Raw genomic sequence first — 27,874 nt, forward strand, 5'->3', positions numbered from 1 at the left:
ATTAACATCAACAAATTAAAATTCATCTTGATAGTACCGCAAGTACTCAAGCTGCTCCAAACAGCGGTTTTCGACTTTCCTGGGACATCTAAATCCTGTGCAGCGCAGTGAGAACACATGCAGATGAAATAATTAGCTAAAGCTTATAAATGTAGACCCATAATCTTCTTCACGTAATTGTCTGCAGCTGGAAGACTCCAGTGCTATGTGTGATTTTCCTCATCTCTTTACTGCATGATTTCCAGGCAAAGCGACAGAGGCGATGTGCTCTCTGCATGTGAGGTTTTTCTTGTAGGTTTATCCTGCTGGCCACTTCACATGCTCTCATGTCATGATAAAGAAGAACATTACCCAGCCTCTTTAGGATCCCGAGGCTCCTAATAGCAGTTTAAATCTATAAAAGCCCAAAAATCTCTCCTCTACTCATTCTCCTCATCCTCCTTTGCTGCTATGTGCACGTTTGTTTGCATCCTCCTCTGAAATGCGCTGGATTTCACATGTTAACCTCTTTGGACACCTCCATTAATGAGCGTTTAAATGCGACTCTATGGTAAGGGTTGAGCCTTAAGTAGCACAGAATGAAAAATGATTTGTATTGATGCAAATCGTGTGTACGGAGTGAATTATACACAATTACCCATCAATACTGGCCAGTCTTGCCCACCCTCACCAACAAGATGTGGTTAACAGGCAGAAAATAAGATTGAAATGGTGTGTAAAGAGTTGAAAATGAATTTCAATGCTGCATTTGTCCACAATTACCCCGTCGTTCACACGTGTTTTATTGGGAGTTTTTTTTTTCTTCAAATATTTCTCAAAGCAGATTGGAAACATTCTTGGTATTACCCTCTTTCTTCAGAGAAGAAAGAATTAAGGATTTTGTGACAAAAAAGAGATTTTCTCTCCTGCTGGAGCGACGGAGGATAACATGGAGGCTCACAGCGTGTTTGATTGTTAATCGTGGCACAGGGGCTTTAACTGCTAATGCTCTCTCTGCAAACCTGCAGAAAAACACCAGGAACATGGAGTCTTTTTTTTTTTTTTTCATTAATGGCTCTCTCTAATACTGGCATGGGGTACACTGTCGCTTTCTCTCCCTCTCTCTTAACAGTCATTCAAGAATGTGTTGGGATATTAAACATTTCCTGTCATAGTGAGGATTAGGACAGGAGCCTTTGGGCAACTGTACAGCATGGATTTCCACTATTCAATTACTCTATCAAGTGGGTTTGATTAAACCTGAAAATTATTTTATTTGTTTTTCAATTTATTTATTTATTGAAAAATTAAATTGTGAATTTTCATGTTTTTTATTTTTTTTTAGCATTTGGTGTGGTGTATTTTTTTTAGCATTTGGTGTGGATGTTTTGATGTGTCACACCATGTTTGTGCTGCACAGAATTGAAATGTATTGAATGCATGCAGAATGCTGTGTGGCATTCCTATCAGTCTCTCAGCATGGAGATGAATGTTCACACTGACAGCAGAATCAGAGTTCACTCTGTGGTCCAGTGTCCTGCTGGGCTGGGCAGCCCTCATCTCTCTCTCTCTCTGTACCAACATGCAGCTAACAACATAAAACTCACAACACAGAAAACCCACACAATAAACATCAAGTTTACCCTGTCCGAGTCAGACACTGTTTTGTCTTTGCATTTAAACAAATTTCACTCAAACGGCAAATCAGTTTCAGCTTTGGAAAATTATTTTTAATTGATTTAATGATTATCCACCCGCGTTCGACACCTCACAGTTTATTTTTCACAACTCACAGCATGTTTTTACTCTCCTGTTTTCCCTTCCCTGTAATGGAAAAAAGCAACACAAAGAGACTCTCTATCGAGATGGAAATGAGAATTTGATATTGTAAGTTACAGACAGCATCTGTTTGCAGAAGATATGCTTGTGCATTGGTATGTGCAAGCTATTTCTTCAAGTGTCTGGCATTGAGGGCCTAGCTGTTGCTGTAAAGATTGACAAAAATTCTCTGATTCCCAGTAAATGGGCTGCGGTGGCGAGGTGCCAAGTCTGTAATGGAATCCTGCAGCGTTCAGCAGTCCCGACAGGAGCTCGCGTCCATCCCAATCCCATAACCTATCCCGACAGCACACATTTTCCCATTACAGGCGGTGGAAAAGCCATGCACTCTCAAACTGGTTGCTGTCATTGTGGGGTATACAGCGTGTTTGGCTGGTTGAGGGAGGCAGTATATTAGGGTTGGTGAGAGTGAAGCTGTGCATGGTTGGGCAAAAACCAGAAGTGTGTTTTGTTGTTGGTCTTGTTTCATTTAGCGGCACAGCGGGTCTAGTAAAGAAGGAAAGGCAAGGGCATGAAGGACAGGCATTCCAGTATTTTTCTATCTTTACCTGAAGATTTAAGCTTATGTCTGCTTTTTTATTATGACCTTTCTCATTTTTAGTTCTTTGTCTCTGCCTTTTAAATGGCCATGATGATGCTTCAAATATGAATTTAGCATACTCTTGCTAGAAAACAAATAAGCAATATTTGCTTTGGACAGACAGCTTTCCTTTAACTGAAGAGGCTGTTACAGTCATCTCTCAAGAATATTGTATATTTTCCAACAAAACCTGGTAATAGGAAATTCTAAAGAGCCTTTTAGAAGCAATGTTCATGGACATTGCATTTGTGGGGAAACATTTGGGCTGAATTCCTCATTATTGCATGACAGGGACACCTGCTGGGAGAGGAAAGAAAACAACTGCACTGACTGGAGTCATGTGAGAGCAGCTCAGTAGCAGAGCTTTGGTTTCACTCCTCAAGAGAAATTTCAAGAAATAATGACACCAGGTGATAAAAAAAAGGAGAAAACGCATTTCTCTTGGAAAGTAACAGCGAGAAATGCACTGTTGAGTGCTTTGAAGTGATGCTGTATGGTGTTCACAGGTTATTTAGCACGATAAGAAGGCACGATGGTGCAAGGTGAACACCATAGGTACGGTGGACAGAGATTTTATTGCTGTTTTGATGAAGGAAGTTCACAAAGTTTTGTGAGGAACTTTTTTTTTCTGTTTTGCAGTTTTATGAAAGTGTTGTGTGTTTTGGAATGACAAGGATGTGTGTGTGTATCTGAGGAGGGCCTTTGGGCTGTGTGAGTGGGCCGGGCCTCCACACACACACACACACACACACACACACACACACGTACACGGGATCAGAGGCAGAGCGGCTCTCACCCCTGCCTCCCTTTGATCTGTGTCCCCAGGCCTGCCTGCCCGCGCGGCGCTGCACCGTACCACGCACGCTGACACCATGCTCACCAGCGACTCCCCACAACTGTCTGAGAGAGATAAGCCAGGGGAGACTCCAAACTGTGCTGCTGCTCTTCCATTAGCTAGCGCAGACGCTTCTTTTAAAAACGGGATGAATTATTTTTAAGAAGCGAGCTCTGCCGTGTCCCAAAAAAAAAAAAAAAATGGAGAGGGGAAAATGTACGGAACAATCTGGAGCTCTGGCTTCATTCCGCCTCCCTCCCTGACTTCTAACAAGACATTCTGCACCTGAATACCAATGAGAGGGGGAGATTCATGTAGTCCCCCACATTATTAAAACTTGGGCATTAAGCCTCTCACCGGGCACTGTGTCAGCTGGCAGGCTCCACTGACAACAAATCAAAGGGGATGAGCACATAGCCTGCATTCATAGCTCAGCCACTCGCAGAGCAAGAGGGGGAATACATACTGGTTAATTAGAACTCCCATTAAAACAAATACTGTTTCAATTTGGCAAGTATAAAAAAAGATGTAAGAGGCTTTCAGAAAAAAGAGACCTGCTGTTGGCAGCTGCCAAGAAAATCCAGGGACTGTAAATCATATCCACTGGCTATACTGTTTCTGTACAGATTATTAGTGTTTGCTGTTGTTTTGCAACACTTTTGAACTCTGAGGAAAGATTCTGCGTCTGTGACACCAGAAATGTACCTCTGCACACATTGTGTCGTCCTCGTGTTGAGTTGGCCTTCGTCTCCTGTCAGATAATGTGTCCTGGTTTGATTCTGCAGCTTGCAGAGACTTGTATCTACATACTGTATGCTTTGTGAAGGATGACATAACTAATATTTAACAGTCTAAAGTTGAAGCTTTAAGACACCTTAAAGAACCAAAGGGTGCCACTCATAGAGCAAATCATTGTTATAGCCACGGCTTTACATAAGGGCCTCTTTCGCTTGGAGCTGAGACTGTACTGCAGCTTACGAGCCGTCTGTGTACCTGAGCCATTTGTTGCTCATTCCATCTTTTAGGTCTCCCGAGCACCCAAGTGAAGCCATTTTCTTTTTCATTCCAAAATATTTTCGGTCGGAGCTTTATGTATTCATAATCTATTTTTCACCTACCAACCTTCCTTCCCTCCATTTGGCTTTTTGTCATACCCATGATGCCTTGCCAATAGTGCTTTGCTCTCTCCCTCTCTCTCCCCACCTTCCTCTCTTGCTCCAACTCTCTCCCCTGGAGAGGCAGCTCTTCTCCCTACGCCCAGATGAAAGGCTATGGCGGACAATAAAAATGCTATTTAAATGCAAGGGTGTTTGTGTGCGGGTGAGAGATATTTCCTGCTGAAAGTGAGCTGCTGCATCCTGATAAATAGTAAATATAAGGGAATGTGATTTACATTTATCTTGCAGAGGCAGCCAATATGAATTTCAGTAAATCCTAGAAGATGGGGATTTAAGGAGGAAAATGACTGAGACTGATTCACATGCTGTGTGTCCCACGCAGTTGAAATGCCTATAAGGTGGAGAGCGGTACTGCCTTTATTAAAGTATAGGCACAGACATCGATCCTATCTAAAATACCTATTACACACAGACATACGCTGTGTCACATGCTCATCTGCGGAGATTTCCAGCTTCATACACACACAATTTGAAGGTGACTTGTAATGAAATAATAATAATAATAATAATAATAATATAATAATAATAATAATAATAATAATAATAATAATAATAATAATAAATCAGTCTATAATAGCATGCTGCAGGGCAGGTGAAGCGTCTTTTGGGCATATGCTGGGTGACCTACCTCTTCGGGGTCAAGGGTCAGGGTGCACAGGGTTATGGGACAGCCGGGGGAAGAAGGAGGGCTGGTTTGCTGTGAACCTGTCCTGCTAGCCGGAGGTCTCGGGATGATGTCTGGCTGCATGTGGTTCCTTTTAGTTCCAGATGCCACTCTGACAGGTGCATAGCTGTGATTAATACTCTCTTTGACTTTTTTTTTCTCACCAACGTTTTCTCATTCTGTCCCTCCTTCTCGCTGTCTCTTTCTGCATGTCCCTCATTGGTTTCTGATGTCATGTCCCCGCTTCACTGTGGACTGTGCTCATGACCCCTTTGCAAAGTTGATCTAACACTCACGGTTTTCTTTGTGAAAAAAAAAAAGAAAAAAAAGAAAAAGGCTAGAAATATGAGTATCTATTGCCAGCATGCTTCATTGCACATGTCTCGTTCTCTCTCCTCCCTTCTTCCTCCTGACAATAAGATGAGAATATGGGAGGTGGTTGGGTCCTCAGCTGGTTGTCTCATGCAGCAGCTCTCCCCTCTCAGTCTCCAGCTGAGAGCTATTTCACTATTTATTTACATGTAATTATGGCTATGAGGTGCAGATATTAACACTGTCAAGAACAATTTGACCTGACATTTTTCACTAGACCTGGCCCCTGCTGTTTTTAGCAAACATCCCCCACCCTCCCCTCCTCCTCCTCTTCCTCCACCCTTTTTCTCCTTCACTCCCTCGATCCGCCTCGCTTTCCTTCTGGGACTGCTCCCTCACACACACACAGGCCCTGCCTCGCTGAAACCACTCTCCTGGAATCAGAAAATCTGCCGGTTAATTTAGAAGAGGCGTTGGTGCAAGGTGCTGAGAGTTGAAGTCTGTGTGTGTGTGTGTGTGTGTGTGTGTGTGTGTGTGTGTGTGTGTGTGTGTGTGTGTGTGTGCACTTTGAAGGGGCCTCTCTTGTTCCCAGTGGCTGAATCCATCCCATAGTTACTCAAGCATATCACTACCAGAGAATAGAGGATTGCTCCCCACACGTTCTCCAATTGCAGTCCAATAGACGGCATATTAACCTCTGGTTAGTGCGGGGCCAAGTTTATAGCTTATACTGTGGGACGTTTAGGAGGGAGGGGGGCTGTCCTCCAGCTTGAGCAGCTGTGCTTTCTTGAACATTAAGACTAGCATGAGCTAAAGTGGGCTGGAGAGGATTTAGTTTAATGAAAATTTGCAAAGATAGAGAGAAGAGGTGTGGACACTAAAATAAATATGAATTCTATTCAATTTCCACTTGTTTTAGCTTCCTTTGTATGCATGAACAGCTTCCTGGAGTGTGGGGAGAAGAGACACAGGCGCGGGGTGGCTAACATGTTGTGAGGAGTGACAGCTTGTTCCAGTGCCCACTAATCGTCCTCATCTGTGCCTGCCTTGTCAATGCCCAGATTCTGTCAGTGCCAATCAGCCAATTAATTGAACACAATTAGCACCCCACCCCAACCCCCTATACGCACCACATTCTTCAAAGGCCCAGTTCTCTCCCTCCAGCACCAAGGCCCCCCTCCTCCACCCTTCCTCCCATTCTACCTCTCATTCTGCTTCTGTCTCTTCATCCTATGGCGCTGGAAGACACTTTTCAGTTTTTATTAATGTGCTGCGGCCAATTAACACAGTGGCATGCAGGCCAGAGCCCATCATCTGCTGCCTGCCACCATCCCGGCTGTCTGCTGTGGCCCCACGCCACCCCTCGCGCCACCTCCACCGTGACCAAAACGCTTTAATTCAATTTATGCAATCACTGTTATTTTTAAATAGTCATTTTGTCTGCTCAGATGAGGGGCCTTACTGCCCGCTGGGCCGGCCCTCTCATGTGAGGGATGGGGGAAGGGTGGAACATTGTAGGACTAGGAGTCGACTGACTTTGGGGGGGATGATATTTTCATTTGTTATTTACTTCTTTCGTGTTTGTTTTTTGGGGCGTTTGATTCAGATTTTGAAAGAGGATTTTAAATTAAAATTAAAAGTTATATATATATGTACATACAGTTGTATGTATATATATATATATATATATATATATATATATATATATATATACATATATACATATTTCTTGTCTAAGAGCTGTTCTCAAAGTCAGACACTTTCCAGACACTGGATCTATGTGAGTCCTGGGTCACAGATTTAAACATTATTCTCTTCCTGTAATCACACCCTCAGGACTGGCCTTCAAATATTGATCTGAAATTCAGTGTCATCACTGTGGATCTTTAATCATTCTCTGCTGAAGCGAATATCAGCCAAGCAGATCTGCTAAGGTGCAAGATGCTATTCTGCAGCACTCAGATAACTTACAGACATTTGGAGTGCTCATTTTTCCCTGTCTGCCCCGGTGACCTCTGCCTAACTTAAAGGTACATCTTGGGGGCATTTTGATTTGGGCAGAACAGGGAGCTATCGGTGACAGAGGAACTAATCCAGTCTTGCGCAGATTAAGAGTATTTGTGGAGTGGGGTGTGTTGGCGCTGGCGCCGGGAATGGAACAGAAGGGGCTCCTATCAGCTCTCCAGGCAGGCTAGCCCTCAGGCCAGCGCAGTCCTACAGGAGTCTTTGTACTTCCCAAAGCCTCCACTTTCCTCTCACTCACTCTGTATCACTTTCTCTTCTCTCCTCTGCCCCCCTCGCCCTCTTTCTATAGGCTATCATATTTTCACTGCTCCATTTCCTCTCTTTACATTTGTGAATTTGTGTTGTTTTAGTCCAACGCAAGAGTTCATGTGCCCACTTATTATTGTCAGGTGCTTGAACGGGGACAAACAGTCCCAATATAATATGACAGATAGTCACAGATTTGGGGGACATTATACTGTATAAAAAGACATAAATGCTGCACATTTCAAAATTGCTCAAGATATAACTAAATGGTTTAAGTTCAATAACACCAACAAGTTTTAATTTAAAACAATGTGTTGTGTTACAGCACATCTACACTCTATTGCTTTGCTGACTTGTTTCCCCCTTATTTTTGTTTTTATTTTTTTCTTGTATCACTCACAGTGTTTCTCTCAGCTCTGTCTCTGTCACATTGTTTTATTCTGGAAAGAAATCCAACAAAGAACATCTCGTCAAACATTCGCACAGACAAAAAAAAAATGTAATTTGACTGTTGAAGAAATTAGGGAGGTATGAAAGGGCCTCTTTTTGTGTCTCAAGTGTGCTATTTATTTATCTGTAAGGATGCACATTGTATCAATTTACACTTCCCCATTCACTTCGCCACAGGCTGGAGGGCTCAGAAGTTGAGAGAATTAATTACTTTTTTATTATTATTTATAAAGTAATCTATCTGTAGAGAGGGAGCAAAGAAGGAGAAGGAGAGGGTGGGGGGGCAGAGGAGGCAGGGAACGCCCTGGAGCATTGTCCTTTAAACTAGGTCCTGGCTCACATTATCTCCCAAACCAGCACTCACACAACGTCAAACAACAAACGAACTCTGGGCTGCTGAGGACGCTGTATGCAAGGAAAGAGAGGGAGGTGGGGGAAGAGGAGAGGGAGGGAGGGAGAGAAGCAAGGAGGAAGTCTTCTCTGCAAGAGTGTAAAGAGTATATTAGGAAAAAATAATGTGGTTGTTAAGATTTCTTCTTTTTTTTTCAGCTCTTAAATTTTACACTAACTCAAACTCCACAAGTCTTGTTTAATGCACCTGAGTGTACACTACTGAGATGTGTAATTTAAAACTTGCGTAACATCCTGGTGCACCAGACCCCATCCAGGGAAACTCCAGTGAAAATTGCATTGACAATAACCATGTCAATCCAAAACCACATTCCATTAATGTCTATCAAGCTGTGTGCATGTTACATATATAAAACTCTAACAAAGCGCTTTTTATTCCTCTCTAAGAGTAAATTCACTCACGAAGAGTTTGTGACAGAATTTTACATCTATAAAGTTTTTGTTTTACAACGCATGTAGCAACAGAAACACATGAAGGTATCCAGCTGCAAATGTTTTTTTTTACAAGCTTTTGTGACTAAGTATCGTTTAACCCCTGAATGTGAAGGGAGAAAACTTTATGGGGACATCAAAGTGACAAAGCCATGCAATTATAACATAAAATTCTGTACATGTGGGTGAAGGAGATGACTTTGTTGAGAGACTGAAGTGGAACATAGTCAAACCTGGCACTTTAACGATAAATTCACCTCTCTCTGCACCTTCATCAGATTGAGAGGACAATGGAGACAACATTGAATTTTTTTATAGTTTTGAGAACACAAAATCTAACTTATACACAGCTGATGAGAACCTGACTACTTTAGAAGAGCTTACCTTCTTCCCTCTAGCAAAATTCAAATCATTAAGACAGAATCCTCTCTTGGGAAGGACAACTGAAGGATAGCGACAACCTCACAGATGACAATACTTGTTAGACTCTAAAGTGTCCGACCCATCCTAATTCATTCTAAAATAGCAAAACTGCCACAATGTCAATGATAAGAAGTCATTTTCTTTTGAAGAACTTTTATGAGCATGAATAATATTCGGGCCAATTGTTGGCTAACGGAAGCGATGTAATCAAGCTTCAATTAACCAATGACTAAAATGGACTCATGCCCTCCAGCTGTCTTTCTCAGGACACTTAACAAGCTCTCCCCCCTTTCACTTTTAGCCACCACAAACCATCAGGACATAATATTCCTCTCATCCTCCAGCCCGGCTCCATATGGGAGGGAGCATCACATGTGTCCAGCATGAAGAGGGCCATGAATCTCCCTCTTATGGATACATGTCACATGCTTTGTCCGCAGATGTGGAGGGGACGGGGTGGGGGTTTCCATACTGATAGAATTAACATGTGGAAATGACTAACCAGCCGTTATGTTTCTGATGTGCTTCGAGTGCTTTATATTTCCTGGGAGGCCTTTTCTAAAGATATGATTAATTTGCAGAATATGGTTAATTTTCCCTCTGCGGGATATTCCTGGCCAAGTGCATCAGTTGTGGACTGTTTGGCTTGCCCCTCTATGTTCACAGCTTATGTGTGTGTGCACGCATATGTCCATTCGTGTGTGCGTGCATGCAAACATATGTCTGCCTATGTATCACCCCTGTGTAACCACCTCCATGATGGGCTAATTGGTTTAGCAGCCAAGGGGCCAAAGGCCAGTGCAGCATAGCAAAACTCAACATGAACCTGATGTTGAAGGGAAGGCTTCCCTACTATAGGAGGGAAGCATGTGTGGGACAATTCCCTTTTTACCACCCCCTCCCACACACACACACACACACACACACACACTCCACTTTCCTTTTTCACTTAAAGAAACTCGGAGCATAAGAAAACAAAATTCTTCACAGTGTTCTGGGCCGCTGTGCTTCAGACTGGAGTAGCACTAGAGGTAATCTCTTCCATTTTAACATATTTTGAGACCTTCTTCTGACGAATGTCACATGCTATTACATTAATCTAGAATATTGAATTGGAAGCTTTTATGCACTATGAATAATATACACACTGTGATATTCAGGCGAGCCTCAACCTGCAGTATCAGCGGGCCCCTCAGTAAGGTTTGTGGAGCCTACTTTGTGTGGGGATCTGAGGGGATCATTTACCAGTTCCAACCCCATTACTATTCATGAGATGGGTAGGCTAGGGGCGAGGGATTAGGGACTCCCTTGGTGCTTGTTGTGCTGTAGGCTCGGGCTCAGGCCTCAGGCTCCGGGACAGGGGCTGTCTGGCACGGATGGTGGGTCTATTATCACCCTGGGACCCTTCTGTCCCACAGCAGAACACTTACTGACAGCGCCAGCTAATGGAAACAGTCTCTCTTGTTCCCTTTCTCTTTTTTTTAACCTCATCACCCTTCTTGTATCCTTCCCCCTGCTCTTTAAAAAAAAAAAGTTTTTCCCATTCCCTATTTCAAAGTTGAAATGGTGTATTTCTATTGCCATCTTTACCGTGAAGTGCTAGGATGGCTCTATATTTGCAGAAAAAAGTACTTTCCCGCAACTCTGTCAATGCTTTGATCCTCAATTTTCCAAATTTCTAACATCCTCCGTTCCCCCTTCCCCCCAGGTGATGAGTATCCTGAGCAACCCCAGCGCCGTATCCTCCCAGCCCCAGCACGACTTTTCCATTTCCCCCCTGCACAGCAGCCTGGAGAGCTCCAACCCCATCTCAGCCAGCTGCAGCCAGCGCTCTGACACCATCAAGAGTGTGGACAGCCTGGCTTCCTCCCAGTCATACTGCCCCCCCACCTACAGCGCCACCAGCTACAGCGTGGACCCCGTCACTGCAGGCTACCAGTACAGCCAGTACGGCCAGAGTGAGTAAACCCTGCGTTAACATTTACATACTGTATGATTGTGTTTAGCTTAAGTTGCTGAAGAAGCAAGCGCTTTTGTCCAAACGAGAGCAGGTCATTCTTTTATATCCCCCTCTTAAGTTGACTAGATTTAAAAAGCCTGTGAAGTGATGCCCAGCTCCCAAGCAAGAGAGCCTCCTGACCTTTGCACCCTGGCTGGTGGAGGGAGACACGTGCTCTTGATAAAGACCCCCCTCCCTCACACCACCACCACCAACACCGCCACCATCCTCCTAGAGAGCTGCCTTAGTCACACCCCACTCCACTTGGATGGGAAAGAGGAGAGGGCCACTTCAAAGAACGGCACACCCTCAGGGGCCACAGTGTCCTCTTGCCCACCTCTCTCTCTCTCCCTCTTTCTCTGTTCTCCATCACAGACACACATACACACACCCTCAGGGCAGGAAAGAGTTTGCTTTATTAGATTAGCATAATTGACTGATGCTGTCACAGCCATTCATAGGAGGTAAAATAAAGCACACTTCCCCAACAAGCTAGCCAGCGCCAGCTAGCCGACATTTGTTTGTATTTATGCAGCTTCTAGTAGTGATATGCTGCACTGTGCATCTGCTGGCTTTCTTCTTTTTTTACGTGTTTGTGTTGCGGCGCGTGAATGCACATGAGTGCGTGTCTATCCATCACGTTTCGAGTGTGTGCGTACCAGTGTTTTTGTCAGCAGCAAGAAACTGATGGCAGTGCGGATGTGAGCTGATGTGAGGTTAATTAAGATGGTGATTGAGCACAGTAGATGGGTAATGAATGGAGGAGAGAGGAGAGAGCTGCTGTCTGAGGATGAAAATGATCGGCCATGTGGAGTGTGGAGGGCATGAAATCAGAGATGCCAAGTGTAATGAAGACTGGCACATAGAACACACACGGGGACCCGTCTGAGTGACAGCATGGAGACTTTACCAGGATGCACATGCTCCGTGCCAGCAGCGTGCCAACCTCAGACAAGGGACAGGGGAGGGGTTTTTATCTTTCACTCTCTCTGTGTGAATTGTTTTTCATTTGACTCACTCGCTTCTGCCACAACTTATTTCAGCCTTAATCAGAGAAATGAAATGAGAGTGAATAGGACATATGTCTCAGGAATCTACCACCTGTCTGACGTGTGTTTCCCCCCTGTCTTTTTGTTTCTGTGTAGCTGCTGTAGACTACCTGGCTAAGAACGTGAGCTTGTCCACTCAGAGGAGGATGAAACTTGGAGACCACTCAGCCGTGCTGGGACTGCTGCAGGTGGAGACGGGACAGGCCTACTAGAGACACCCTGCACCACTCTCCTCCGCCCTCTGCCACCCTCCTCCATGCTCCATCAAGTCTGGACTCCAACTCCAGCTCGTCTCTCTGCTGCTCACTCTGCAGCCCGGCCATGACATCAGCGCACAGACATGCAGCCTCGCTGTGCACCGGAGAAAGGGACGCTTGCGGGTGTGACAAGGCTCTTCGGGGAATGGAACTAAACTTTTCACGCCATTGTCAACCACCAGGCGGCTCTGCACCCGCTCTCCTCAATATTTGGGCGTCGCTGCCTGCTCCTTGTACTCCTACCCCAGCCCCACACCCTGTTTTGTTTTACTCAGAAGGCCAGACAGGACCCCAGAACACCCGAGGATAGTCGGCCGCCTTGGCCTGGGTTCCTCTTTGTCATGGCTGCAGTCCAGCACACATTTAGAGCCATCAACAACATGTACTTTGACCTTGCTGTTCATAGTAGTTAACAAAGCCAATATCATTTGAACGACTCTTATTCTTGTTCCTTTTTGATATTGTTAAGATTATTGTTGCTGTTATATGATTATGGTTAATGTGATTTATGTTGTTCTTTGATTCCATTCGTATCTCTTTTCTCTGTTAGATGTTGGTGTGTAAAACACAGTGTGAATGACTGAGACGATTTGGGAGTGAGTGTCTGTTGCGTGTGCATGTTCTGCGTGTCGGCACAGTCACACAAGAGAAGATGATTGTTTTCCAAGCTGCTGTTCCTCAGCCTGTTCCCTGAGCTCTAATGTTCGTGAGCGATTTGACCTTCCCACTTTCAAATTCATCTTGACATTCCTAAAGAACTTGGCCACTCTGTGGGAAGTCTGGCTGGATGGATTCTGCAGGGAATTAAAGCAGCGTTGTGGCGGCCAATAGCTTTCCCCTTATAACCTCCATCCCATCCTTAGCCGCGGTCCATGGGGAGGGGGGCATTGTCTGCAAAAACAGGATTGGGGAAATTAATGTATTTTGTTTAGAAATATGGACCTTGCCAAGGAGGGCTAACTCAATTCCCCCTCCTCTGCTCATCCCAAATCCCATCTGCCAGGGAACCCTGAGTGACTTTAACAGTGTAAAGCAGATTAAATCACACAAAAATAATGTCAAAGCTAATTCACAGTGACCCTTCCTATTACCAGTCACTATTTCTGTTTTTATAGAGTAATTAGCACATTTTGTAAATGCACCTTCAGTTGGTTTCCACTCTTGGACTAAATAAGCATTCCTCAAAACATTCCACAGGCTCAATCTACGAATATACTACAAGCATTCCAATGCTTTCTGTTATGAGATTAAAAAGTACACAAGCTGTGCCATTCACATGCACTCTGGAAAATCATTTAATCCAGTCAGTTGTGAAAGGGCACAGGTAACACCACTGATTGGCCCCCCTCTCTGGTTTGGACCGGAGCCCCCTCTAATCCTCGCTTTGACGCACTCACTGAAATGTACAAAAAGAAGAAAAAATTTAAAGAATAGTGGATATGAGACATTTGTGTAGCACTCATAGTTAACTTTTGACACGATCCAGGACCAGCTGTTCCTTTGAGATGTGTGTGTGTTTTTTTCTTTCCTTGGCATCAGTGTGATGATGATGTACACAGAAGTGTTCACTTTATCTCAAGACAGGATTCGGTCCTCAGTCGCCTTTTAAAAACTGAAAACTGTACAGTAGCTGGAGCAGATTGTGTATTGTTTGTTTATAAAGAGTATGTTTTATACTAAAACAAAACTATGTCGAGTGGTAGGTAAGCGAGGGATCTGTGGAAGTAAATGTTTGATTTGAGTTTCCTTAACTGGCTTGTTTTCTGTTGGTTTTGTTTTTAATTGTATTTAATTGGTTTACTTGTTTTGACCAAAAGTTTTGTTACTGTTTTGGACCCAGGTAAGAATGAATTTGTATAAATTAGTAAAATATAAATTCCATTAAAAATGTTCCAATTAAATTTGTATAAAGGAGGATCAAACTGAGCTCAATGGAAAATGAAAGCTTGGTGACACAGATAGACTCCCTGGACCACAGGACCGCTGTATATTTGAAAGGTGGCTGGACGAAACATCTTCATGCGTCAGAGCATTTCGAGGGTGTTTTTGACCACCAGATCTTACAGACTTATTATAAGTGCAGACCAGACTTGCCTGGACCGAGGACCTGAACACACACCCGAAAACCCCAGAGACTTCGGTGTGGGAGTCCACCAACGGTTCAGCATGACAATGATGATGAGGATGATGAAGCTGGTGAAGACATTGTCTCTGCTCTGGGAAACTGAATCGAGTCACATTTGATTTGTGGACCAATAAGACTTCAGGAGAAAAAGTCAAAGTAACGCTGACTCCGCACTGAATCGCAGCAGTTCCAACTGCTCCGCTTAGACGCCTCACTCATGTGTATATTTTAAAAAGGAAGAATTTTAGAATCGTCTTTAGTGTATCAAACCCATTTCTAACACTTGCGTCAATAAACATTTGGATATTTAAAGCATACAACTCCTTATCCCCCCTCCCGTCTGTTTGACCCTTAACCTGTTTAGTTGCTTTCTGACATCTGTGCTTTGCTTTACTCCTTTTTCTGTTCCGCATGTGTGTATATTATCATGGTATAATTTATTCTGCTGTATGAAGTATTAGAGTAGTGGGAAACTTGTACTGGTATTTACTACCTTCAGCCTGTTGGTGTGTTTACTGTAACACTGGCGTAACTGTTATCAATTAAAGATCCAAAACTGATTCTGCCATTTGTCTCTTCTTTATTGTGCGTGCTGATTGTTTTGCAAATGAGTTTGACCATGTGCATGCATGTGTGAAGTATTGTGATTCCTCAAATAATTGATAAAATAAAATTAATTGACCACAATTTTTATTGTTGATTGATTGTTTAAGTCGCTCTTTAAACATAAATGATCATTGTGAACTGAATATTTTTGAGATTTAGATATTGTGATCGGTATTGTTCAGTATTTTCTTACATTTATTGGACTACAATATAATTATTAATTTAAAAAAAGGTCAGCAGATTAATCGATAATGAAAATAATTATTGGTTGCAGTCCTAGTGTGAAGTTTATGAGTGCACCTGTGCACAGGCTGTACGAATATCTAAGTATATGCACATTGCCTGTGCATTTGTGTGTGTGTGTGTGTGTGTGTGTGTGTGTGTGTGTGTGTGTGTGTGTGTGTGTGTGTGTGTTTGTGTGTGTGTGTGTGTGTGTGTGTGTGTGTGTGTGTGTGTGTGTGTGTGTGTGTGTCCTCCGTGTGTGTTCAAGTACATTAGTAGAGCCAGCAGGCCACCAGTGACTGTTCCAGTGCTGGTGATGTGATTAGGGAGTGATGAGAGCTCAGACGTCCCAGACTCAGAGACACAGACTGAGAGCGTGTCTTGTTGCAGCTGTAGGAAGTCATTCATTCTAGCCACTGACCAGCAGCGCTGTCCTCTCCTGCCGCTGGCCCCGGGAATGCTGTCTGCAAATCTCTGTGGCATGGTGTGAATGCAGGGGAACTAACCAGTGTGGTATGGAAGCATCCGCTATGTTTTATATTACACGTCAGTAACAGTTGAGCTCATTCAGTTTTTACAATCAGCACTGCTGGAGTTATGTCAAACACGCCTTTGGTATGTTCATTCAGTCCTGACAGATTTTAAACAATCTCAAACATGTTGGGTATGTCTGCAGTCACTGTAGCTATAAAGTGTCTATACATAATCTTGTGTAAATTAGTAAAGAAGCAAATCACGCCAAGTTGATCTGAGAGAGGTGTGTTTACATTTTGTATACCATAAAACAATAACCAATACTTTACTGTTAATTTGCAATTAAATAAAACTAATTAAAGGCATCACTTATCACAAGTATTAACATCATTAACATCAAATTGTATTAGGAGATAAATTTGATGCTAAATAAAGTAAGTGCTCATCTAAATCAACTTCTATTCAGCCTGTGTTATCATGAAGTAACTATCATTCATATTTCATACTTTGAACAGCTCAGCGAGTATAAATATTTAGTATTCCCTTTAGATTTACAGATTCAAATCAGCTACAAACTGCACTGTTATCACCACATCATCAGTTAAATTGGATGCAAATGGAAATTATCATCAGTGTCTAATTATAACACACATACTTATAAAAAAGAAAATATTCTTGGGCTCTGGAGTAGCATGTCAATAAGGCAGAAATGTGGTCAATTCTAAAGCAGTGTTCACTCTGAGGAGACTTCAGTGGATCCTCTCAACATTTTAATATGTATTGTTTGGTGGCTCTTTGCCTGCTGTGTGTCATCCCTCATATATTCCTCTAAAAGTTTGTGTTCTGGTTGTCCAGATTAGACCTTGGCATGTGCCATGGTTGTCCCCTTTGCTCCAGCTTGTCTCCTGAGGTGCCGGCCCCAGAGTTTTGTCTCCCTCCGGTCTGCTGTCACTCAGACTGGACGAGGTGGCAGCTCAGGCAGTGGTGTGTGGGAGAGCTTTGTGACACTTCCCCTCATCTCCTCCTTTGATCCCCTAATTGATTGACTACAGGAGCAGAGGATAAACAGAGCCCACAAGAGCCGATTCCACTCGCCTCTCTGGAGTGGTTTAGATAAAGTGCAGAGGCCCGAGCTCTCCGTTCCTCCTCTTCCCTCTCTATGTGGACATACGGCCATTGAAGGTGGCTCTGCGCCACGGTAGCTTAGCCGTGGGCTGTGTCCTCAGGCCCGGGGCTTGCGTACTGCCCCTGTGCATAAATGGCTGGCGGTAATGGGTTTGTTTAGATCACAGGGATGGAAATGAAACTCCTGAGCCTCGCTGTAGAGACCAGGAGGCCCTATCACTCAGGAGGCAGCGATAGAGAAGTCACAGCCTCAGCCTGGTCATACCCACTCTCAGATTGAGCCATGGAATAGAAGCTCTGATTCAGATCTAATTTAGGACCAGGCTCCAGAAACCTGGCCATGCTATGATAAATAACACGCTGGTGAAGAGTCAGGAAAGCCATGAAGAAGAAGAACACAACGTGCAGTGAGGGGCCTTCTGTGGAGAAAAACAGGCCAGAAATGTCACCATTTTAAGGAAAATATGTATTTGAAAACATGACTTTAGAATGATTTATACCAGATATGATAATTATATTCTAATTTTACAAATCTGTCTTCAGAAAGAGAGTTCAGAGCCGTGTGCAGGTATGCTAAGAAATGATTAAGAGATGCTCTGGGGGTCTTGGTTTTATTCTTTGAGATTATGTGTCACGGAGAGTAAAAAGCTCCCAGCTGTCGCCATGAAAGCACTTACAGTATAATAATCCTCCAAATCCTGTAATTATGCCAGCATACGCCGTGTACCTGAGCCTCAGCTTTGTGCTCGTCACCTCAAGGATCCCACTGACACAGACACAGACGCACAGCTTGGTGTGCATATATCTTCTACCCAACTGTGTGTTTTGCATAGGGAGAAAATCTTATTTTCAGAACATTTTAGGTTTTTTGAATTTCATGGTTACCCCTTTCAGGTATTATAGATAGACAATCTGTCATGTATAAGTAAAAAGCAAGAGCTCAAATGTGGGTATTGTCATAGCTTAAAGTCATCAGATTTATCCTTAACTGTGTGTCCCAATCCTAAAATATTTTATTGCATTTGATCAGTTTACATTTAGTTTATGCGACATGATTTGTCCAAATACAAATGTGCACATACATGCACAAATACACACTCAGACCAATGCACACTTCCCTTAAAGCAGTTTTTAAAAAACGAAAGGAGAAAAAAAAAGTCCAAGTAAAGTTGTAAATCTAAGAAATCACAGCAAGATAAAAATCACTGTGAAGCCAAGCTTGATTTACATTTAAAATCTGAGCTGTGCTCTCAAACTAATTAATATTAATAACAAAAATGGAAATGAGTGCAGTGGCGGCCCTAAGTGAAGAACAAGCTGGGTGCATTCAGTCAGGAGATTCATATATAAGCCCTTTCTCAGGAGAGGTGGGCTCTAAACAGGCGTGACGGCAGGGCATAGACCGCCATACACAGCGACAATTTTTCTAGATAATAGCCTATCACGCAGGATACAATTTAAATTAAAAAATGCAATTTTCACCTTGAAATGAACAAATGATTACAGTTTCTATACAAATTAAGGCATCCAGGCTGTGCCTCAGTACTGTGCCAAGGCCATGAAACCTGACATAATTACCATGAAATACATTTTCAAATATTTGTATTTTGTCCATCGCTTTAAAACATGCCACTCTGCCTTCTGTGGGTTTGTGATCTCACCTTCTGGGGGAAATACATAAAAAAGAGAGAAAATCATCAGAGATGAAAAGCTCTTCAACAGGAGAGATAAAATGTGGAAAAAAACAACCTCCCATACACACAGTAAATCAGCGCAGCTCAGCACAGCGGCCCCCGGAGCTATCTCTAAAAGCCAAATTACTGCTCCTTATCTAAGGAATCATATCTACTAGTTATCTGCTCCTGAGATAGGCTCCTCTCTCTCTCTTGTGCCTTGTGCTCATCGCTAGAAATGCTATTTATTTGTGATTACAGACACCCTTTGAATAAAAGATGTTTGTGTTTGAGATCCAAAGTTTCGGCAGATTCCAAACTCTTCAGATTCTTCAGAGAGGAGAGTATTGAAGGCAGAACACCTTATTTGGGTAGGGTTGCTAGGGGTGGTCTGCTGCAGAGAGAGGGATGAAAGTGTAGCCGATGGGAAATATGAGACAAGACCTCAAACTTCTCTGACGCTTCATATCACATATGCTTTCGGAGGGGATTCATACTGAGATGAGGTGTCGAATTGACTTTAAATGCAGAACCTTATGTTTGAAACACATGGAGACAGGAAGTTCTGGCATGTATTTTGTAGAAAGCTGCCAAAAGCTGCAAAGTTTGGAGTTGTGGGAGTTTCTCTACTCAGAGATATTAGTGCCCTCAACTGTGAGGAAAAATATGAAAGTAAAACATAATGTTACTAGCAAATAAATGTGCAAACAGCTACAAAGTACTTACGTATTTACATGAGTGGGAGTGTTTTAAGATGGAAACAAACAAGGTGTGTCAAAATACTGCACATGACCTTGAATACATGTATGCACATTTTCATGGTGACATTCAAATTCATCATCACATCTCCTCTTCACTTCTTATGTTTCTACAGTATAATAAAGGCTCAGACGGTGATGCTTTTGCAGAGATTTAAAGATGCTCACCTCCCCATAAGAATGCTAATAATCTACTAAAATGTTTAATCTTAAAAATTCTGATCATCTTTTACCAAATTAATAAAGCAGTTCACTAGAGTCGAGAAAATTCTTGATCCACAAATCAGAAACAATTTCTTACTCTGCTAACAGATTTTTGAACTTATTTTGAGCAAAGTAACTTTTTGAAAACACTTTAGGTGCTATAATGGACGACTTGTTGAGATGATTCTTTTTTAAGAGCCTCTTTTCTCCTTCCATTTCTTACCTTCCCTCTCTTTCCCTCCATCTGTTGAAGTCCCTCAGCCAGAGAGGCGCACATCAGATTTCAATAGTTGACCTCTTAATGCTGAGGTCAGCGCTGCACCGGCAGCGATTTCACACTCAAGATGAAAGGGAAATGAACACTGAGGATGCTGGGGGTGACATGGGGCCCTGACCACGCCAGCCATTGCCACTCTAACCGCTTCACTGCACCAGGCTGGGATCTGAGAGGAGCCGAGTAGGAGGTGCTAAGATTGAGGTTTGCCACCTGTATAACAATGGTTAAAGTCACTGACCTAAGACAGACATGCAATGATTTGTTTTTAGTGATATCAAGACTCAGATAAACCCATTTGTACTATTGATTTCTGATGCAGCACAGGGGAAAGAGACACTAACAGGAGCAGAGAAACGTCAAGCAACTCTGCTGGTATCAGCGGGTCTGGAGAGCTGAGCTCCCATGTGACTGAAACTCCCACTGACTGAAACCGAGGCTCTCAGTGTCTCTACAAGCTACTGGACCCTGACAGATTTTTCTTTTCCACTCAATGAGCCTGGGTCCATCCTAAAAGTCTCCTGATGCTTAGTGTCAGACTCCCATAGCCTGCCTGCCCAGTTACAAGCGCTCGTTACTGGTGCATTTCTGTGAGGCCATTATTGAATGAACACTGAGACAAGGCTAGCAGTGAATGGACAGTTTGGTTACACCGCCGTGAGGCTTGAGCTCCTCAGAGTAATGTACCGCTTAAGTACCTGTCAGCTTTATAAAGGAGGGAGTAGACTGTGTAAATGTGTGTGTAAATAGAGTGTCAGATCAGGACCCCAGGGAGTGGAGGTGGGGAGTGTGCATGTGTGTGTGTGTGCTTGTGCGCATGTGTGTGTATGCTCTTTTGTTCACTAATGCATATGTGAGCGCATGTGTGTGTTAGTGTGTGCATGCGAGTGTCACAATAATGATCATTTAACCCTCCTCAGCATTCCCCTGGGCTCCACGTTCCCCTTTTCGACTTCATGGTGCTCCAGGCTCTCTCTGTCTCTCTCTCTCTCTTTCTCCCCCCTCTCTCTCTCTCTCTCTCTCTGCCTCCTCTGTCTGCTCCTCATGGATGGGCACAGTTGGGGAGCAGCTCCTTATTCATTCATGAGAGAAGCACCGGATAAATAAAAAGGTTCATTACTGTGCTAAAGTGTTACTAATGACATGTACCTGCCACTGAGCACCTCCGAAAATCTAATGTGACACACTAGAATGGAAAATCTATTCTGCCGCACCAAGGCCTCCAATGGTGCTAGCACATACTCTATGGAAATTTCTCTCCGCTTGCCCTCCAATTGTGTCTCTCTAAAACCAATATTTACAATCCCATAGCCATTATGTCCTACTACGCCCTCTGCGCCTGCTGTTGCGACCTCCATATTAGCTGAAAATTGGACTTTGCAAACTTAGCAGGGGAGAAGAGACTCTTCTCATAGATGAGAGGGGGCAGCACCAGGGGACTCAGCATGAGGCTCACAGTGCCTCTCAGCTCCGTGCTGCCCCAACCCTAAACTGACAACACCCACCAAATGCCAAACAAAAATACAGAAAACCTCACTGGGCTGCATTCCATCATTCAAGTCTTTTCAATGCAGTCAAATTCAAAGTGCGCAATAATCAAATGCTAATAAAACATCGACTGACTCTTAGAAAGACACCTGAATTTTAATCATGAAAACACTAAAAATCTACTTTGTGTTGTTTCGCTTGAGATATGAGTTCCCCTTTACCGCTAAAATGTGTCACTTGATCACGTACATTCAGCCACCGCTTTATAGGATATGCAAATAGGCACTTAAGGACTAAGAACGCTTTTGCAATTGTCTGATTAATAGCCAAATGCAGGCTCAAAGTTTACTCGGTAGGAGAGGGAATAATAAAGCTCCCACAGTAACAGCCCCTAATGTCTTGGACTCAATACAACTGCCGTTTAAAGCAACGGCAACAATTTCTCTGGAATCCTGAATGTTTCATGTGGATGTTATGCGATTTAAATCAGATAGATATACTCTTCTCAATAATGTTAAATGCAATGATCACATTTCTTTTATTTTTGTAGCACATCAAATCTGATGTTTGAATATTTGATGTTAAAGAGAGATCCTTTATATGGTCATACAGGGTTAATGCCAGTTTCTGATGCAATGCAAATGAGCAGCAAAATGTGCTTAACAATAAACTGAAGTAGTTTCAAGCTACTGAGGCTGTATTTTACACACGTGGAGTCTCACATTTTTTCAAGGATTTAGAGAATTAAATATAAACACAGTAGCACATTGGTGCAATTTTAATATTTTCAACAATATTCATTTATAGAAAAATAAAGTATGACCAGTAAATCAGTTGTGGGTTTCTGTTAAAGCTAGCTGGGGTTGTTGTCCTCCCTCCTGAGCTAAAAGACTTGTTGCATCTTTAAGAGCTCAGTATCTAATTGAATCACGGTTTCCATCAGTGTCTCAGCAGAGTCTTAAATGACTGTTTGCTCTACATGTCTGCCCATTTCCACTGATTAATTCGTACGAAGCCAAACGAAATGTTCTGCCTTGTTTGTCATGTTGCATCCAAGCCCTGCAGTCTTTCCCCCAATCATAATGAATGTTTTTGGTCTGGAGCAAAATGAAATATAAAGCAGAGAATTCATATGTATAATAAGAATAATGATTTTACATAGCATCTACACAATGTATACATGTCTATTCTGAAAATTAAACTTAAACCCTGACAGAATAAGAGATTTAATAAGGTTTGCAGCGGCACAACACAAAAGTCCCACTGTGGTGTGTCACGATGTACATAATCAAAATTCATCATTTCACACAATCCCCACCGTAAAATTGTATTACAAATGAATGGATCTCGAAAAGTGAGTTGTTTTAAACTTAACACCACTCACTGCCATTCATGTTGAAAAGGAGGAACACCAGGGTGAATTTCACAAAGATATCATTGGTAGGTCTACACATTCCTGCACTGGTGTCAGATCTATTCCTTATACACCCAACTGGTCAAAACTTATCGGGCTCGTTGTGATTGGACACGATGCAGAAAAAGGCAACGGTAATGAAGAACAGGAACAATTTAAGACCAAACGTCTTCCAGAGCAGAACAGATTTAACATCACTGCATCATCTGCCTGTGTTGTAGTACACTAATTAAATGGATTATTCAGATTATTTAACATTAGTGATGCATGGACATTTGGTCAAGCTAAGTGCCCAGTGGTTCAGCTAACAGCAGAAAGAAATTAAAACAGAAAATCACCCAGTCCATTTCCATTTGACGTTTTCAAATAAGGCCCAGTAACCATCGTTTGAACGATGATCTAACATCCTACTGCTGGTGAGTCTGATCTCACATCAAGAGGAATCCCAGTGGGTCTGTGGATCAGACAAGAGCAATATATTTCTGTTTGACCTTCTCTGGAGTCAACAGTTTGTCTGATACAAAAACAGGCAAAGTGGCACAACAAGAATTTTAGTGGTTATATATATCTTATTCATTACTACTAGATGTCACACTGCATCTCAGACCAAAAAAAAGGACACAATTCTACCTCACATATAGTATTATTTATATTATTATAATAACGCTCACAAAAACAGCAACAATTCCCAACAATCACAAATGCTGGCTTGGTCAAAATAAACCTCTAAATCAAGTTAGATGTAAAAATATTTGCAAGCACAGGCTAAAATGGCAGCCACGTCCTTGGGGACACATGCGTCTGTCAAAGTATGTCTATGACTATCAGCATTTTTTTTGCTACTGATTGTTATTATAAGCATTACATTACTTTACATGACAGAAAGGATGCCTACAGAGATAGACCTTTTGTTTAACCAGAAACAGCCGTTCGCCAAAACACAAATTGCTATCGCTCACGACCAGGAAATAAAGCAACGACATGTTTTACAGGTGCCGACAGGTATCATGTACAGGTAAGTCACACTGTTAGCAGGAGGCCTTCCAGTCGTCTTCTGGTGTGTGTGTGTGTGTGTGTGTGTGTGTGTTTAATGATGGGGTGTGGTGTTGTTTTACACTCAAAAGCATGTGTTTCAGTTATTGTGCTTAGATATTCAAAGATCATTAGTCTCAGGATGAATCACTGTATGATTTAAATACTGTGTGGTGTTGTTATATCACAGACCTTGTGACAGCCACTATAATTATCTCCCCTCCCAATGCTTCCTTAGGGTCCTATAAACCACATTAGCCACTCTAGCCAGGCAGATCATTTAGACTTATATGAGGGGGCTCCTCCTCTGAACATCACCCCACCAATCCGCCAAAGCAGCTTCATCAAGGATTTGACACAGCTGTAAATATTCAAATATGATGATTTCATTAGGATGTGCCCTCCCTGCATGAAATCTGTGTATATTGCAGTCAGTATTTATTCTTGCTTTATTTTTGGTCAATTTCCACACACACAAGAAAGATTTGTCATTTATGTCTTCGTATTCTGAAAATCTAAAATTAGCGGCTGATTGAGCATTTGTTGCACTGTGTCTCTTTGAAAAGCCTGCTCAGTTCCTTATTCAGCAACCTGTTCAGTCCGTGATTGACTTTTCCCTCAGCACCCTTCCAGCAGATGAAGGAACAGAGCTTAAACCTGTTACTGTCAGCTTCTCACCTGGATCATAAGAACTCCTGCTCGGAGCATGCAAACCAATATCCTCCCATTCTTTGCTCAGCCGCCCAGGATTCACAGCAATAGCTTTTCACAAAGACCAGGGCAGACCGCAGTCTGTGTTATCTTATTGAGTTACCTGTAGCTAAGCTCTGAGCGAGCACACACAATGGCAGACAGTTAATGACAGCGCAGGGCCTAACCCCTTGTCCCCGGCCTTTCCCTGAGCCTCATTTCCGCGCGGCGGCTGCCATTTCACAGCTGTTAGCCACAGACTCTCTTTGTCATGATTAAGGACAAATTAATAGATGCCTCCTGGTAATCAGCTTTCATTAGGGCTGTCAAACCGTCAGCGGCGTTCTCTCAGTGCACTGGACACGGGATGATCACCTCCCAGTTGAGAGACACTACAGCTGGCTGTGTACGGCTGTGGTACTGCCTCTCAGCTGCTGTATTTGTGTGCTTGGTGTGGCTAAAGTGTGGGTAACCAGTGCATTAGCACGCTCCTTCGTGGCACAAGTGCTTGTAGTTGGTGCATTAACAGTGCTCCGTGTGGAGCAGCAAGATGGAGGTCATCGTGGGAATGACATAAAGAGTAGTCTTTCTGCTGGGTGTAATTGGCCCCAGCATGCTGAAAATGGACTGTGAAATGTAAGGGGGGGTCAAATAATTGATTTTCCCCCGAATGCAGAATCCAGGGCAGGGCTGTTTAGTGAGTAATTTACAAGAGCAGTTCAGCCCAAGCTGACTGGCATATCTGTTGAAAGTTCCCAGAGGCACAGGAAGAGATAACACACACCTGAGACCCTGGAGCAGATGGACAGCAGTCACTGTGCTACTCAGAGGGCAGAGAGGATCCACATCAAACTTACTTCCACACATCTATGTATGCAGAGGGGATATAAGTGCACATATACACACACACACACACACACACACACACACACACACACACACGTACTCAGGATGATGGACACAGGCTATTGTATGTAGAAATAGACTCTCTCCACTCACTCTGTCCATCTCTCTTTCTCTGTCTGTCCGTCTCTCTCCCTCTCTCTCTCTCTCTCTCTCTCTCTCTCTCTCTCTCTCTGCAGCATTTCTGGAATTGATGAAATAAACTCATCAGACTTCCAGCAAGTTTGGCATTGTGCAAGAGAGCTGAAGTCATTTCAGTATGTAGATTTCAGACTTAAACCCATAACCGTGTTGCGTGGTGCATGACCACCCCCACCTGCTGGAGAGAGAAGGCTGGGATGTGCATGATGGGATAGCGACGTCTGTAAGACAGGATATAGCCTGGCCTTCTGAATGTTTAGCATTTTTTTCTCCACCACAGCCTAAGGGAATTAAGACAATAGCCTTATGTCAGATAGCATAATCTAGTGACAAAGTGGCATTTTATTTGCTGTGCCAAAATTGGGCTCAAATACATATGTAAGCTAATTGAGAAGAACCAGCCGCTTAGCCAGCACGCTGCATGGGCAAAATTGGTTTCATTTTCGATTTGGAGAATTTCTTGTTAAGTAAAAAGATAAGTGGCGATTGTCAAGATCCATGATCTCTTTAATTTGAATTTATGGAAAATACAACGATTAGCTATTGTTGTATTGTACCAGAAAGTCATTGCTGTCAAAAATGTAGATGAGCCACATAGAGCTGGTGTATTGTGCTCATCACAACAGGACATTTGTATTCCACACAGTCAGTGCTCTTCAATTTTCTTAAGCATCTTGGTAAATTGCACCAAACAATTTTCAAGATCAATTCCAGCGTCAAAAACAATGCACACAAATCCCAATCTTCAACCCATATTGTGTTGGAGAGGGCCCCTGTGTTTGCATGAAGGTAATTACAGTGGGATTTGATGTTGTGGTGTGCCCAGAATTCTCCAGCTTTAGATCAGGCTCAGGGAGCTCCACCCCATTAATACTCCATATGGGGAACCCAGCTGTGATCAGAATTGGAAGAGCGGGAGGGGAAATCGATTTCATTTGCAGGATTATTGATGTAACCGAGATGCCGTTTGTATGAAACATAAAGTCTCATTTCAGAGGTTATGGATAAAACTGGATTGAGGGGCTGGCTGTTTGTTTTATTCAATGAAACATTACAGAAACAGAGAAGTCAATATACACACTGCTGTACAGTCCTCGCCCGCATTGCACCACATTAAAGCTTCGGAATGAGTTTTTTTCATGTCTACCTGTCTGTACTGACACAAACAACTGCATACAACATATAGAGCATGTGATAAAAGATGGAGAAATCTGTGTGCGTTAAAGGTGGAGACAGAAACGTGTCAAGGGATTTTGGTTTAATAGATGTTAAAAAAAATGTGGTGAAATTAACAAAATAAAAGTGATGTATTGCATTGCAGGAGGTAAAAAAAAAAGGGGGGGGTGGGGGTTCAAAGCGACATATAATGTTGGCAGAGAGAACAGACCTGGCATTCGGCCTCTTTCACCCTTTGCCAAACTTCCCCGTCCACCTGTTCCCTACATTTTTTAGGAAGCTTTATAAGTCAGGCTGATGTGCTGGCAAGGTGATCACCCATACATTAAAAACAGTATCAGACTTTCCCAGGGTTCGGATGGCCTAACAGCTGGATCTTTCAAGTGAATCCATCCCTCTTTCCTACTATTCCTCCCTCTTTTTCTTCCTCCTCTGTGCCCAGTGCGAGACCATTGTAGTTCCCACACGTATAACAGCAGCGTTTGGAGTGATGGCAGGCCAGATGGGAACTCTTTTTTTTTTTTTCCGGGTTCACAGCATTCCACCGATGACAACAGCGAGGTCAAGACAAGGTAAAATCTTCTATAAAATATTTCCTCATACCTTTGATTACACTTTATAGACATAACACAATACATATAAAACTGCTGTAACAGTGCCACGTGCACGATCTGTAAGTTCACATAAAGTTCTTTCCTCAAAGGGATTTTTAACAACTGCTCCTGGTCATCAAATTAAGGGATGGAGGCGTTTGCGGGCAGTCTTCTTCCCCTGACTTACTGTCCTTGTTCTGAGCAGATGTTCGGGTTTTTTAGTGTCAGTGATGGGCAGTGTAAAAGCAGGCTTTACACATGTCACCATACCGTTACAACTGAAAGAGGAAGTTATGT

The 27,874-nt window shown here is 42.9% G+C and overlaps 1 protein-coding gene across 2 annotated transcripts in view; it reads left to right on the forward strand.

Annotated features, from left to right (window-relative positions):
• pax7a (paired box 7a) overlaps positions 1-15,364 on the forward strand; it is a 45,670-nt gene extending 30,306 nt beyond the window's left edge. For both annotated transcript variants that reach the window (XM_051416099.1, XM_051416100.1), the window contains exons 8-9: positions 11,083-11,332; positions 12,519-15,364. In XM_051416099.1, coding sequence (XP_051272059.1) covers positions 11,083-11,332; positions 12,519-12,634 — 366 coding nt within the window. In that variant the 3' untranslated portion in view covers positions 12,635-15,364. The remainder of the gene's footprint in view (positions 1-11,082; positions 11,333-12,518) is intronic.
• Positions 15,365-27,874: the final 12,510 nt, after the last annotated feature.

Source organism: Dicentrarchus labrax, unplaced genomic scaffold (genome assembly GCF_905237075.1).
Source record: "Dicentrarchus labrax unplaced genomic scaffold, dlabrax2021, whole genome shotgun sequence".
In the NCBI taxonomy this organism is placed as follows: domain Eukaryota; kingdom Metazoa; phylum Chordata; class Actinopteri; family Moronidae; genus Dicentrarchus; species Dicentrarchus labrax.